The sequence below is a fragment of the Pelecanus crispus genome, chromosome 1, assembly GCF_030463565.1.
Source record: "Pelecanus crispus isolate bPelCri1 chromosome 1, bPelCri1.pri, whole genome shotgun sequence".
NCBI lineage: Eukaryota > Metazoa > Chordata > Aves > Pelecaniformes > Pelecanidae > Pelecanus > Pelecanus crispus.
Genome location: NC_134643.1, coordinates 53,993,157 through 54,009,448, shown reverse-complemented (window position 1 = coordinate 54,009,448; position 16,292 = coordinate 53,993,157). Strand labels below are relative to the sequence as shown.

Genomic DNA, 16,292 nt, shown 5'->3' with positions numbered 1-16,292 from the left:
GAGCTGTGCAGTGCGGGCCATTCCCTTTCCCCCTCTCTTTGCTCCTCCTGTCCCTCAGAGTTGTGTCCCACAGTGACTAGATGGGGAAATCTTTTATGCGTGGGACATCTATAGCTATCACAAAAATGGTATCACGATAGCAGAGTCTTGTTGCAGTGTTACCTGTACGCATTTATCTTTTGGGAAGAATAAGATAAACACATTTGATACTAATCAGGCAATAGTTGATGCTACATTTGTGCTCTCCTTTACGATATTACTTAAGAAAATGTTCGTTGTTAAACTCTCTTTTTCACAGAACCTTCTGTGTCAGTGGTATTAAGTGCCCAAGTGTATTTGTGTTTATTGTGGTGGAAGTACATGCACAGATTGAATTATTTTCCTTCTTTTTGAGGGCATATGTTTTGGGAGCTGAAAATTATGAGTGTTTGAAGCCTACTCCCAATTCTCCCTCCTACTGCCTATTTTCTGGCCTCAGATACTCACTTAACCTTTTTGCTTTCCTTGGTTCCTTCTTCTTCAGCGCAGGGGTATGCAACTTTAAGTACTTCTCCTGGGGATTTCATAATTCATTAAAAAATTTCAGCACTTTGAAGACATAAAATATGTATATAATAAATGCTAAATATTTTTACAGTGGTGCAAGGAAAAGGTTGGTTTCTGAATTTGAATTCATTACCTTCTGTAAAATTAATGTTCCTTCTGTACTGCATTTCAGTACCTTAGTCATTCAAACATTAATGAGTGCAGAACTGAGTAATGAGTTTTGCACTGCTGCCCTTCTGACTGGGCATTCATACAGTTGTGGGAAATTCTCGGTCTCTGCTGGGCCACTTGATTTATTGATTAAATAAATCAAGTCACCTGTATTTAAAGATGATTTAGCTTAATCCTAGATCTTCCAAACCTTAACTCTGGAGGTAGGTCTGTGTGATGGGGGCAGTTCACTTGAACAGTCCTTGGAACAGAGACCTGGACCCAGAGAATTTGTCTCTCACAGGTGAGTGCTCCAAACATCTGCTTTTATGCACTCTTCTTTCTCCAAAGAATTAAAAATAATAAGAAGGGCTTCCCTTCATTTATAAAAGGGGTTGAAGACAGCCTATCTTCTGCTGCTTTAACCTGTGAAGGAGGAAGGTGAAATACATAGGTGTGAATTCCCCCAGTCAGAGAAGGGCACCAGAGAGCTCCCAGCTCGCAGGGGGAGTGAGCTAACCCATGAGTTTACGTTTGGGAGAAGATGAGGAGGAGGGGCAGGGTGGGTACCATCAGCAAGTGTAAGAAAGGATTGATTCCCTGTCCTTTTTAAAATGGAGTAAGTTAAAGCTTGCCTACATGCTCACCGCAGCGTCATGTTACCTGTTCCTGAGTTAGCACCAAAGCAGCCGATAGATGTATCCGGTGTATTTACGCGTTTACGTGCCGCAGCATGGTAGGGCCGCTATCGCAGCATCGCTGTGTCGGCGCAGCAGCCTTGCTGCTCTGCGGCTGAGGCAGCGCTGCCGGGAGAGCCCCGCACACCTCTGCTGCGCCGGGGCAGGCTCCGGCTCCCAGCTGATCCGGCTGATCCATCGCTCCCTAAAGGCAAGTCCTCGGGAGGGGCAGGATTTAAGGATACACCTTTGTCTCCAGAGTACCGAGATGGTGAGAACCAGCTGTACGACACGACAGCATCACAGCAACCCCATGCCAGCACCACTAGCGCCGGGGAGAAATAAAACATCTGCTAGCATACAGTACCACGCTGCCTTACCTTACTCCTTTCAGGACCTCAGCAAGTGTGTCCAAATAGCACTGCACTATGTTTTCTTGATTACCAGATGCCTGGGGACGCTGCACCTGGCATGGAAATGCCTTCTGTTTTACTCTTCTCTTGAAAAGCGGAGGCACAAGCTTCTGCCATGGATTCCCATTCAGGAATTCCCCCCCCACCCAGCAAACAAACATAGGCATCACACTGATGGGCATGGCAGGAGCATCCAGAAGTCAGTTTGCTTGACATACAGGAAAAAAAAAAGGTCATTAGTGCCAACTAGTGCCATGTCCTAATCATGGCACAGCAGAAGTAGCTGGAGTGGTGTGTGCTACTGGCCTTGCACTGGGAGTACGTGTTCGTCACATGGAGGAAGACTGTTTTGTAGCAAGTTGCAGAGGATGAGGTAGAAGACCGTGAGCCAAAGTCAAAGTGTCTATTAGCTAATGCTATCAAAATGTAGAGCCCTGCGCATCACGAAGGAGAAGCAAATAACTTTGAAAACAAGATGGGGGGAGAAGAAATTAACCAGATACAGGAAAGTTTAGGAAATACTGAAGCTGGGGGAAGGGATGCGTGCACATGCATTTCAAATCATGAAGGAAATAAGGGACAATTAACAACATTAGGCAGCCACCAGCCTGTCTGGCAGCACTCCGTAGTCAGTCTAGAGGATGCCAGCCTGCCCTGACAGTAAACAGAAGTGATAACCTGGTCTGTCACCAGCCAGGCAGCCAGGTTTCAGGCTACAAAAGGTAAGAGCAAGAGCCATATTTCTAAGAAGAGTTGCACTTTGGGTTGTTTTGAGCATCGGTGCTAAATTCCTGCTGCTGCTGCTGACAAGAACCAGCAATGCACATTCTTGCTGTTGTTAAATTACTGATATATTAATTACTATCTATTCTGGATGCTGCAGTTGCATTTTTCATGCGTGTTTATTGCCTTTTGTTGCTGCCTGCTGAAGATACTGTGGGCAGATCCTACGTCTGATGCTTTGTTTTAGTTGCCTGGCTACTGTAAAATGTTATCTTAGCTTTTGCTGAGGTGTCACAGATGCTTTCTTGATGAGTGTCCAAACAAGGAAATATGTAAAAGATGCTGGTGAATGCTGTGCTTGCCTAGTTCTGTTGCTTTTGCTAGAGACGCTACAATACGCTTACTTTGCTTTGCTACTACAGATGATCTGTATCGTAATGTAGAAGGTAGACTGAAACCTTTCATTTACACAGTGGGGTCAGGTCAATACCAAAGGTAATATTATCTGTATCTTTGTATGCAAAGGAACTATTGTTGGAAGGAGATGGTGGGCACCTGCTTCATTTCATTGCAATGCATTCTTTTCTGGTAATTGTTGCAAAGAAAACATATTTTTCCTGTTGACTGTATTGCCAGATTTTTCCCTTCCTCTCTCCCTGTGAAAGTCTCCAACAGAGAGAGAGTCAAATCTCAAAACTTAATTGGGATGTTGATTTCAAACTTCTTCCCTGCCAAAACCTGAAAGTAACCAATATTTCTTCTGCTCTCTGCATTTTCTGTTTATGCCTGCATAACTTTATCTCTTTACATCGCCAGTACTTCTGACTAAATTGTCTTGTACTTGCAGTTTGAAACCTCTTTTAAAGTCTCTGAAGAAGCTATGTTTCCTTCCAGTCAGTCCAAAAATATTTTGTCAGCAAATAAATAAAAATTACTTTTAACAGCTGTTTTACTTCCTTCTTTAATGTTATTGCAAGCCTTTTCTTAATTATTCTTGCCTTTTGGCAGTTGCGGTGCATTAATATTTACAAGATGAGATGTAGTTTTCTGTTTATATTAGCAGTCCTCTGTCTGTGAGATCTGGACCAACCAGAATGCAGGATATCCTTTCTCATCGATTCATCAGGTTCATAATGTAAGATACAGTGATAAATGGCTATGTTGTCACTCTATGGATGTGCAGTCTGTTGCCATGGTGTTATCTACGGGTGTCACGTCGCTGAAATGACAAAAAAAAGTTTGTAACTTGTCCGCCCTCTTTTGGGATTATGTGTGCGCGCATTCGTGTATCATGCCGTGTGGTTAGCATCTGTTGGCTGTATGGTGTACATACAGGACGTGGGGGGATTGCCAGCAGCAGTCTCGCTCAGGGGGAGCTTTGACTTCTGTTCCTGATGTTTTTGTTTGCTCACTTTTCCAAAGCGAGAAACCGTGTAAACAGCTCGTTTGCACAGTTTCACCCCCACAATGTGTTGTGCTGCCCTTTCTGTGTTAATCTATAGGCTTTGCCTAGCTGAGGAGCACGCTGTGTTTGCAGAGGCACTATTGGGGAATTAAAGGTAATGCTGATGGTGCTCGGAATTTTCATCACTTCTGTGACAGAGGCACATCTGCTGTGCACGTGAGAACAAACCCGGTGATCCGTATTGCAGCGTGATAAGGATGACAGCCAGTCATTCGGATTTCACTAAGCATAGTATTTCAGAGGAGCTGTAGATTTCTCCTGATTTCTGTCATATAACTGCCTCCTTGGAGCATTTCTGCCAGAGAGGGGCTGTTTTTGGCTACCAAGCTTTAGATGCCTTTAAAATGTATAGTATGCCATGAACCTGTTTCCATTATTTCAAAAGCCAAAGATATAAGGAGCTAAAAAAATTTCTCTCCTGCTAGGAATTAAAATGTAAGCAACTAATGAAGATTTGGCTGGTCCACAGAACATTTAAAATTCTTACAGGGAGAATATTATTAATTTTCAAGCCAGAAGCGTTTTATCTATGTGTGCTCCAATTTATTGTTGTCATGGTGACTAATACATGTTACCATAACTAGGCATGAGACTTTAACAGGTGAAAAGTTACAAGATGTGGTCCTTGTTAAAAATGACAGCATTCAAGCCACTCAAAACCAGGCTTTTTTTTTTTTTCCCCCTGTAGCATGGAGGGTTTTTAACTTGTCATTTTTATAAAAAGATGAGGCAGGTGTTAATTTTATAGAAGTTGTGTTGAGATTACTTGTTACCTGTGACTACCTCTGCATCCAGGTGCCTTTAATGTGAGTCAAGTACAGTTCTCAGAGAATGGGATGAGAGAGAAAAATGTGCAACAGTCGTAAAAAATTACCTAATAGCAGTAATCTGCTTCTGTAGCTCATTTAACATCAAGCATCTGACCCTTTCTAGAGCATTGAGAAGTGCATATCTGCCCATTTTCAGGGTTATGAAGCACTGCAAGAGCATGACATATTGGTCTTTAAGGCTATGACCTTTATGGTTAAAAGTTGTCACTGTAAAAGGATCGAATCTTTGCCACTCAGGCACCTGACTTGAGACTGTTTTGTGATTGTAAATTCTTTATCTGCAAAAAGTGGAGAAAAAAAATCTTTCTCAAGGTGACTGAGGCCAAAGGGAGGAAACACACTAGTTAAAGGCATGGGGAGGTTAGAATACTAAAACACAGGCAGTACAGCAAAACCACGTGATAAATTGCACAGCTGTCTGATGAGCTGTAAAGTTAGATGAGGAATGAATTATCTCTTGCCTTTCTACTTCATCAGAGAGAGAAAAATCTCCATACATATATTGTGTCATAAAAAATACATAAGCTTAAATGTTTGATTATTTCTTATAATTGCAAGTTAAATATTCAAACCAGAAAATCCTTATCCTATCATATGTATTTTTAAAAATGAAATCAAACATCATAGTTGGTCCTGCATGTCAATTTACGAACATTTCTATACTGCTTGAAAGTGTTTTAGATGCTTATGAAGGTCCTGAATCTTAATACATCACCCATGAGTTGTTCCACACCAATTCCTCAGATTTAGAACTACTAGTAATTCATATTTTTCTACCCCAGACTTGAGACTTGTCATTTCAAGTCTTCTGTAGGTCAAAGATGTTTCTACTTTGTATTTTACCTGAAGTTAATTGCCATCATTGCATACTAAATCTCAGAATTTCAGTATCTGACTAGAGTCAGTCAGCTGAGGAGCTCCTTTTCTTCCTGTAGAGGCTTTTAGGCCTGGATTTATGAAAGTATTTAGCTGTCTAAATCTGTTTAAAAGCCTTTCTTCCCTTTTAAAAAAAAAAAAAAAAAAGAAAGGAAATTGCATGGGGAATATGTAATAGGTATTACACTTCTAAACATCTTCATGGATCTGGGCTTTGGAGACTACCCTCTTATAACTCAGTCTAAATAGGTAATGAATACTAGTGATAGTATGGTTTAAAAATCTAAGGAGTTTGGTAAGAAACAAAAAGAAAGGAGACCAGAAGCCACTTCTGCTGAATATTAAAAACCACTTATGATACAGTTACAAAAGAAAATTTTATGACTGTGTGTAACATGTCTTCTTCATCCATCACAATGATCTATACCTATGATGTTTAATTTTATGCAGCTTTTCTTAGTAGCTGCTCCCTCTACAAGGCACACTGAAATACACAAAAGGTCTTCAGGTGCAGTGGTCTGTCAGGAACAGCAGAAATCCTGTATCTCTGCATTCCCTTAGCCTCAGCTGTATTGCATGTTTGGATCATCCTAGAGACATGTACAGCAATCATATCAATTCTGTTTTGTCTCATTTAAAAGGAGTAGGTACTAGGTTGATTGTATATATTTATAGAGCAATTAATGGATACAAACGAATGGTCTCCACACAGTCCCTCTCAAAGTGTCTCACACAGTAGTTTTATTAGCCTGGTTGAAGATTTTTTCTCATTTCCTCGTGATTATTGCTTCCTAGCTCCTTTATAAAATTGAATCAATATGAGAGGTAATAACTGTTCCTCTTGTTACTGCCCTTCATTTACAGACAGAAACAATGCGATTCTCCATGTTTTTAATATCTTTCATGTAAAAGGGAGTCAAACTGTAAAGTGATGTACTCATTTCACTCCTTGTGTACGCTGCCTAATTTGTCAGTACGGTCCATTTTCTGCATGTGAGGAGTGTCACCTGCAGACCAGCACAACAAAAGGGTTTGGAGCACTACCCAGGGTCACTTATTCCATAAAAATTCTGGTCCTACCTCATGGCCATCCCTACACTTCCTCAGTGGAAATACTGGTGGTCAAAAGATGTACTTTTATAGCTTCTCTGTCCTGAATTTACTCCTGATCCATCCTTTTGCTGAATGGATAGGATGTGCCTCCTGAGATCTGCTTCCTTACAAAGAACATGCAGGAGTGTATCTTTGTTAGAGAAAAAAAGGACTATTTCAAGTGGTCTGTTAACTAGGGCCTTGAACAGTTCATAAGAGACGCCTCAGCACACTGAGAATTTGTGATGGGTGCAATCCATCTTCTCTTGTAGTCAAATACAAACTCCACTAAAAAGGATGAAGATCCTTACCCCTTGTAGTATGATTGAAACCTTATTTTATAAGGAGAACTGCTTCTTAAAGAAATCAAATTCCCACTTTAGATTAAATATGATAGAAGGTTTTTATACAGTAGTGGTCAGAAGGATTCGTTTCTGAGGATATAGAATGCCAAAAATTGGAGCACTTGCTCCTGCTGCTTCCCTTTCAAATTTGCAGTTGAAGTCGTATCCATAGCCTATAAGCAACTTAACTAGGCAAAACAGAAATCCCAATGCTGTATAGTTTGTAGATGTGCTAATAGTGCCAACGTTAACTAGGTTCGACTTGGTTTATGATGTTCACTTGCTTGAAGTTACCATATCGGCAGGGTAATGTTGATGTTTCCAGATTTATCTCTTGCTTTTCATTGCAGAGTTGTGCAAATGTGTGTCATTTCATTATTTTGTGACACATGAAAATGATGTACTTGTTTTGTTTACTCTGTCCTGATTTAATTAGTAGGATGTGATAGTTTGCCAGACTTTTGAATGTCTTCGATAAGAATTTTTTTATGTGGTTTTGATGCTTAACTTCTTTTTGCTTTAAAAGTCTTAACTCCTAGCCATATTCTGTGTGAAATGCTGATGACAATTCCTTGCCAGCTTCAACACATATTTTAACAATATGACATGCATAGAAAATACACAGAGATAAGTGCAGGTAAAGAAAGAAGTAGCATAATCCAAATTGAAATAATCATATAGGAGAGGGTAAAATAGCTTGAGAGGGTACAAGCAGGGGAAGAAGGAGGATCAGGAAGGAGAAATCTGATCCCCAAAAGACAGAGTGGGCAGGAGAGGGAAATTCAGAGACAGACCAGACCAGACAGGGTAGGGGAGAAGTGGAGCTGGTGACAGAGGGAAGAGGGCTTGGGAAGAAGACTCCATCCACGGGTCATTTTCAGTTAAAGTGAGCTGATACTGGTTTGGTAGCATCCCTGGTGTTGAGGGCATGAGCACATGTGAACCAAAAGTAGGAGAGATTACAGTTAAAAAATAAATAACCTCAAATAATAGTTTTTTTGCATGGGCCTGCAAGATGGAAGGAGCTCCCAAAGGCCCAGAGGTCAGTCCAGGTCCAATAAAGCCATGTCCAAAAAATACACAATGGCAGGTGAGACGCAGACCCGTACTGCCATGCTGGGGGCATTCCTGTACCGATGCCTGCATTGGCTCTTTTTGGAAGGGAGAAGAGTCCTGTGAAGGGATTTGGCAGCAAACTGCAGTCCTACCCATGTTGTCTGAGGGCTTTGAGGAAAGAGGGGAGATGACAGCTCAGGAAGGCAATCACCTATATCAATGAGACATCAAGAGAAAGTGATCAAAGTAAATATTCATAAAGAGATTAAAGAATGCCTCATATATTTTAAGAATGTATAATAGGTCTTCAGATCAAAGCAAGGTCTCGGTTATTTAGCCATTTAGGAAAGTTAGTTATCGGTTATATGTGCTAGATAATGGAAGACTTATTAACTGTCTAGAAAAGCTTGTAAAACACATAGCAGAATTTGTGAATGGCATTTTTGTGCATCTCATGGTTTTTTTTCAAGTGCTCTGATCCTCATATATGTATTGTAAACAGTTATTTTTAAGGAACATTTCCAGCGCCTAGTGATTTTATTCTCAAAGCAAATAGATTTAATTAAAGCCTCATTAAACACTACAGAAGATGACTTTGGATTATAAATTAAATAATGAAAAGTGTTGTAGGAGTTGTATTCTGTTATTTTAGTAACATGGCTCTGTGTGTAGAAAATAAATTATTGTTAATTGAGCACAACAATGGAGGGCTACTTTATAGCGAATTTGCCTGCAACTTCTCTTACATCTTGAACAACTGTGATTTTCAGACAGGAGACTGGGGAGAGCCTTCAATTACCTTGCGACCTCCAAATGAAGCCACGGCATCAACACCTGTACAATATTGGCAACATCATCCAGAGAAACTCATCTTCCAGTCATGCGATTATAAAGCATTTGTAAGTGTTGATAAATTTAGTGGTTTGATTTGGGGTAGATACATTAATCTTAGTTTTTTATACACTGTTGTTTTTTTTCATTTATAATATTTTTCCAGTCACTTTTAATGAGACAGACCACTTCTTCCAAAACACTGTAATTGTAATAAATGAGAAACAAGGATGCACAGTACTTTTTGCTATGAATTTTGTGATATATTGCAGTCCATGTAGCAATAGCATTAGAGAAATGACACTGAATAAGTGGCTAAGTGTTGTAGAAGTGACAGTGAGAGCAAACACTCCTACTTCTCATCTGTCACAAATGCCTGTCTAGTACTTATGGAAAAATAATAAAACATAATATGAGATCCTCATGCCTACCTTAATGCTGTGTGCATGGTAGTTAAAGTAAGTATTGCCTTGCCTGACTTTTATACACCTGGTTTTGGGGAAGGGAGCTAGGGAAGATGGAGATCAGGTCCTGAAGCAGTGTTTTCCATCCGTGGGACAAGGGCACATTCGAACCTCTCCCAAATTGTTGACTACCTGAAGTACCAGTAGCAGTCAGTTCCTTCGGGCCAGGGAGTATTTATTTTTACCTCCCGATAGCTGTCACCGATTCCCACTTCCCGTCCCTGGAGAAACAGAGCTTCCCTCTACAGCTAAAGATGGTTGTTGTCCTTCAGCTGTTACAAACGCTTGCGAAGGAGAGGAAGGTCTCCTGAAGTACAGGAAGTCATATTGGAAGATTGTGGTTTTTTAAATGAAAAACACTTTTCTGAAGCCTTGAGTTCCCCATCAACAGAGCGGGGGGACTGGTGCTTCTGGGGAGCTGAAGAGGTGCCTCAGCCCACCTATTTCAACTCTTACATTTCCCTTTCTGACTTTGCTGGGAAGTGCTGTTAAAGTCGCTGAAAGTGCTTCCCAGACCATTGTGTCCTCTTTGGAGGTGGCCATCTAATGAAGCAAGGCTGACTTACTTTACAAGGGAAAGGGGCTCAGTAGTTGTAGTGCCTTTAGCGTAATAGCTGGGGGTTAACAACTTGTCCAGGACATGGGTTTTAGATCCTCTTCACCTGAAGGAGCTTGGATCTTGGGGGAGAGTTGGGGGCTGCTGGACCTGATTTAAAGCATATCCGGAAAGGTAGGATTTGGAGACTAAGTGCAGGTGAGACAGAGCTTGGCTCCCACTGAGGAGGGGCAGAAGAGGTGTTACAGGCCTGTCTTGCTGGAGCACATCTGTATCTTCCATCAGACCTTCATGGGGCAGAAATTGCCATGAATGCAGTGATTGTCCCTGGACAGTACCTGGAACCTCTGCCTTCCTCAGCAAGTCACAGTCAAGGTCCAGCTTGCCTGCTCTCAGTCTTGCTCTCCTCCTGTGCAGCACCTCAAATTGAAAAGGAAGCTTAGTGACTTCTAGTTCTTTAAATATTTTTCATAGTTTTCAGTAAAGTAGACGTGTTTATCTGAAGAGTGCCTTATCTCATTACTTGATCCAGCAGTAAATTCATAATCAGATGTAATCTTTGTAATAGATTGGAAGGCATGTGAATCATTAAAGAAATTAAGTTGGGATGACCAGGAATATTCAAGTTACTGGTGACTAAGGAATCACCAAATCAAAATATCCAAGCTGCTGGTGATTAAGGAAACACCTTCCTTTCCTAAGGACCGTGCATCACTGCATTGTCTCAGCTCCCTGAGCTGTATTGACCTCAGTGTTACAGAGTAAAACCCTGGCTTGGAAGTTATAATGGGGGCAGCTTTCATTGTATGCTACCCCACCCACTTGAACTGTTGGGTGTCCTCTGTGTCGCTCCCACATGCTCTGGGTCTTTGAGAAGAAACATTTCCAAAAGCACAGCAAGTCAAAGGAAAGCAAAATTCCCTCCTAGAATTTCAGACTTTTGTGACAACTAAAATGGACAGTACGTCTGTGATTTGTTTGTCTGTTCCCCAGTCCATCCTGGGAAGCATTTCTGAATGCCTGCCGCTGAGGCTTTTTGCTGCTGTGCAGATGGGACAGGAGCTGCCCGTCTCTTCCCTTTCTTCCTCTTGTTCAGCCATGAGCTCAAAAGCACTGTTTTTTTCCCTGATGCCTGACAAGCTGGTAGCTTCCAAGGAAATACCAATTTGTTGTGCTATAGTCCATATAAAAATAATAAAATTAAAAAATTGAAGAAATTAATTGCATCCTTCCCAGCGAAGGCTAAGGATGCCAAAGGTGTGTCAGACAGCAGGATCCAGAGAAAGATACAGTTCAACTCAATACGCTTTTGTTTATTTTTTTAATTTCAGAGCTTGCTTTATATTCATTGCTCTTCTGCAAGGGTCATATCAAGCCGTCCCATCAAATTAATGCCCAAAGCCCTATTCATGTCACCATCAAGCCCCCAGCTGGACTTGCAGCTGCTTGGTCTATGAATCTTTCACATCTGCAGTCCTCCAGGAATGTCCTTCATTCATTCCTTTCTGTTTGTGCTTATCTGGTAGTGTTGGTGTTGCTCACTCTTCCATTTATAATGCCCTGTAAAGTGTTTCTCACTAATTACCATGTTGACTACTGTCTGCATTGAAATATTTATGCATTTTCTTGCAGGTCAGAGACTCCTGCGGTACACAGTGTGAACTAAAGGCTTTAAAGAAAATATTTCAGTTTAGGTCAGGAGACCAGAGGGTTGAACCAGTACACTTTCTGTTGAGTTCCAGCTTGTGTTCAACTGCAACTGAAGTTATTTTTGATAGGTTCTTGTTTAAGATGAAGCTGGCTCACTATCTGGTTGGGTCAGCTCAGGCTGTTTCCAAGAGTCAATGCGGTAGAACGAAAGGGGTCAGGCAGCAGTGGTGGGCTGCAGCATCCTCTGGGAAGAGGCTCCTGCCCACAGCGCTTTCTCTCCTCCTGCAGCTCACCTATCCCATTCTCACCAGTGGCATGACTTCTGTTCAGCTCCCGTGTTGCTCACGTAGGACTGAAGACTTAAGAGAAGCCATGGCATTGCGCTGCAGTGAGAATGCAAAGAGAGGCGTTCTCTGTACCTGAGGAGGAGAAAGACAAAGGGTGGCTTGCTGTCCTCTTTCCCCAGTTCAGCCAGACTTGCACGTGGCACCATATAGAAATACGGACACACCCTGTTAGCACAAACGTGCACGCCCACAAATGCACATGCCTGTAGCGTCTCTAGGAGAAGTGCAGAGCGTGCCTCTCACACAGCCCTGTTAGCAGTAACAAGACCACTTTGCTAGGCAAGAACATCAGGGATGATGCAGCCAGCTCCGCCCCTGGAGGAGCAGCGCCATTCAGACATGGTGTAGAGAGGTGCTGAGACCCCAGAGGAGCAGAGCCTGCTGTCAAGGGGCAGGAGGGCTCAAACTGCACATGCCAGCGGGTGACATAGTGAGGGAGAGGCAGGTAGGAAAGGGGATGTGTCACTGAGGCACTCGCTGCCTTGTGTACCCTTGGAGATGAGCAGGCACCTCTGAGAGCATGGTGGCTTTCAGCGAGCTGAGCCAGGACCCAGCACCAGCACCCCACTGCTTTCTCTCACCCAGCCCTCCTTCAGATCAGTAAAGGCTTCAAAATAATAGCTCAGGGTCAGCCTTTTCTTAGGAAGAAATAATGGTTTAAACTAGTTTTCAGTTCAGATTTATTTTCTCTGTTTGCTGACATCGGGCTCTTCTATTTGCACATAAATTAGTTACAGATTGAGTACACAGAGGTTAACATTGCCGCTGGCCTTCACGTCCACGTGATTGCACACATAGCAATATGAGTTTGGCAGATGGCAGCTAAAAAAAGCAGATTCTCCATTTTTTAATCAAATGGCTTTTTTAAGATGGAATCTGTAGTATTTGCTTGTTATTTGAGTGACTAAAGTGATAAGCCAGAAGACTTTCAGATACCGTTTCAAAGGGCTCCATCTGATTGAATACACTTGTTGCTGTGCATTCCTGTTTCATAGGTTGATTAATACACTGGTTTAAATGATTTATCAGAGAACTGCAGAGTAAAAAAACCTCTAAAGCAATATATTAAGCTGACTGCTACCGCTATGTTTTCTTAGGCATTTTTAGTGCATTTCTACAGATGTTTGTCTGTTCTGGAATTTTAGTTAAAAAGTTTAATGGATTTTTATTTTAGTATTTAGGTTCTATGCTGGTAAAAGAGTTAAGAGGCACAGAGTCAACACAGGATGCATGCGCAAAGATGAGGGTAAGTAGTAAACCTACTCCTTTCTCTATCATCATAATATTAAATAATATCAACTTGTGATTACTTGTACCGTGTCCTTTTTGCTTTTACAGTGTTCTGTTGTGCATTTGTTTTCCATTGCCCTTGCATTGACATTGGTATTCAGTAGGAAGTCTTCAAGTAATACCAAAATTTAAAGGTAGATGTTTATTTTGCATGTTGTATCTAAGAAAAAAACAAATCTATGCATTATGTTTTCTCGTGAATCTTCACGTGTTTCAAAGTACTTTCCACACACTTTAAATGTACCCATATCACATTGCTTTTATAAACAGAATTTATAGCTCATATATGATAATCTAGATTGAATTTACTTCTGAAAATGTGTACTAGTAAATATATTAACATGTTATGAAAGCCACTGTTTTTACGTATGGTCTAATCCTACAGTCACATAATCCTATGGATGCTTTTACTCGCATGAGAATTCCCATTAATTATGGGTTACTTACGTGCTTATTGATTGAAGGATGAAAAAGGATATAATTCAGTTTCACCTGGTGGTGGAAAAGCAGTTAGGTTTCCTTCAAACTGGTAAGGATATGTTTTCCTGTGGCTCTTTGGCCTGATACTGGTTTGTAGAAAATTACAACGAGGCTCAGTCTAGCTCCAAGAAACGTACTGCTGCTGGAAATGCAAAACAAGCCGCAGACCAGCTACCCGATTTATTTGCAACTGTTTTTGTAATAAGAATGCACCTGTTCATAGAGATGATGAATTTATTATGGTCTGGCATGATTAATTAATGAAGCATATAATTGTTTGGTAACGTACCAAATATGTAAAATTACATAGATGAATGAGTGAAATCCTTTCTTCTGTGGATCATAAGTCTTTTATGCAAGATGCCTCTGAGCACTAGACGTAGCATTCAGATCAGTTAGGAAGCTGGAAGGTGTGTAAAATTCATGCAGTCAAACAACCATTTCCTATTGGTTACATATCTGCAGCACACAGGCTTTTGTACAAGCTGTTGTAGCTAAGGGCTGGCAGTAATTCACGCTTACTAGATTGCCTGAAGATCTGTGGCTTTTCAGCTAATTACATGCGATTCATTCCTTACCTGGGCTTAAACCCTTCTAAAAAAACCCCAACAACTTGACACAGAGGGACCTACAGTCACATACACGTGTTCTGGGGAATTAATTGAGGCTGCAAGCATACCATCTTCCAATCCAGTTTTCAAACTGTCAGGCTTAGGTGTTCAATTTTTTTAGGCCTATGCCTGTGCAGATCTTAGGGCAGAATTTGACACCATACTAGCATATGACAACTTCAGTAAGTTGTTTGACTGAACTAGGAAGCTTAACATCAAAAAAGTCACTCTAAATAATTTATAGCCATTTTAAGGCATTTTTTTAAGGTAATAAATTTGGAAAATTTAACTTACAGACCTGAAAAATTAAGTGTTTGGAAACAAATTTAATTTAAAATAAAATTTTTCTATAAAGATAATGGAGTTGCAGTAGTAGTCTATAGTGCCATACAGGGCACTTATATAATACAGTGATGGAGTTTATATAAATTTATTTTTTACATTCTCTTTTGAAACCATTGTGCTGTGAGAATGTTTATTTTCTGGTTTGAGGGGGGTTTATTGCAAAGAGGTTTGAATAAAACAGTTTTTAATCAGGATTTCACTATTCTTTCTATGTAGTCCTTTTAATCATATTCCTATTCAAGTCAGAAGCAAAAAACATTGACTTAATGGGAACAGATTATTATTTTAGCGTAAGTTTCCCAGTGAGAAAAATGTATCTTTTTCCAAAACTTTCCCCTCTGCTTGTGTTCTGAAAGTTGATGTCTATGAATTGGGAGTCCAGGTTGCCCAAAGTCATCCTGAAGTTTTGCTGTGATGTTCATTATTGTATTTAAGTACCACTGGGTTGTCATTGAAAATGTGGCTTCTTTTATAGTGACATTTTTGTTTAAAAGTACTGAAAAGGAAATTTCACTTACAAAAAAGAAGTGAAAAGCTAGATATATTGTTTGACTGCTGCTTAGGAACTGAATTCTGTCCACTTGTCCAGTGTCTTTAGAGTCAGTAAAATTTTTACACAGGGTTGTACTAACGTCATAGAGTAATATTTTTTATTTTTAGTATTTTTTTTGTCTTTATGTATTTCAAATCTATAGCATGCTGCAATCTGAAATGTGTTGGGCGCAGTACCTCACATACAACCTTGTACCATGTTGAGGTCCTTCCCTGCAGTTTTTTAATCTTTCTGGAGTCAGCCACATAATGGTTTTTAAGGAGAATGTATGAAAATTAGGTACCTAATTTTTCTGTCAATGTGGCTTTAGCTTCTCCATCTTTAACCTAATGCTGCTCAAAAAAGTGTTGATATTCACTGGATGTCTTCCAGTCAGCAGATGCACAAGGACGGAAGAAGCCTATCAGTGAAAAAAAAAAAAAGTATCTTGATCTTCCTTAATCATTCACAGATACAGAGAAACAACAAAAATGACATGTTTGCTGACTGCAGAGCCCTCCCTGTTAGTTGTAGATGCTTCCTGTGCTTTCAGTTATTGCAGCTGATGGTTTTGGTTCTCAAGGGCAGCGTCATGCGGATATCCCTTGCATCTCTTCACAGAGGGGCTTACAGCAGCCTCCTTCTGTTATAGCTTCAGAGTGAAGGGAGATCCTCAATCTTCTATAATGTAAAAAAAAACCAAAAACCAAACAAATGAACAACAAAAAAAACCCAAAACCTGGGAACCTCTGTCTTAATAACTCTTCTTGGCTATCCACTGTGCTTCTCAGCATTGTGCAGCAGCGTGCTGCAGCAGTGTGCTCCAGCCGGGCAGATGATGGATTTGTTTGTGGAAAACCATGCAGATGCAATAGATTGAGCTCAGCACGGGGGTCAAGGTTATACATGCTTTTTGTTCCCACCCAAACTGCAGGCTCTTGCAGCCATCCAAAATTACGGATATTTGGCAAGAACTGTGCCTATTAGAGGGATTATACTTTATTTTTCCATTCA

At 40.7% G+C, this 16,292-nt stretch overlaps 1 protein-coding gene across 17 annotated transcripts in view; it reads left to right on the top strand.

Moving 5' to 3' along the window:
• The window catches only part of ANKS1B (ankyrin repeat and sterile alpha motif domain containing 1B), a 446,177-nt gene that overhangs the window by 408,874 nt on the left and 21,011 nt on the right, over positions 1 to 16,292 (top strand). For 6 of the 17 annotated variants that reach the window (XM_075728100.1, XM_075728099.1, XM_075728097.1 and 3 more), the window contains 2 exons: positions 8,943 to 9,071; positions 13,195 to 13,270. In XM_075728100.1, the coding sequence (XP_075584215.1) occupies positions 8,943 to 9,071; positions 13,195 to 13,270 (205 nt within the window). Of the gene's footprint in view, positions 1 to 3,569; positions 3,645 to 8,942; positions 9,072 to 13,194; positions 13,271 to 16,292 lie in introns of all 17 variants that reach the window. The other 11 variants (XM_075728098.1, XM_075728092.1, XM_075728088.1 and 8 more) reach the window with 5 other exon arrangements.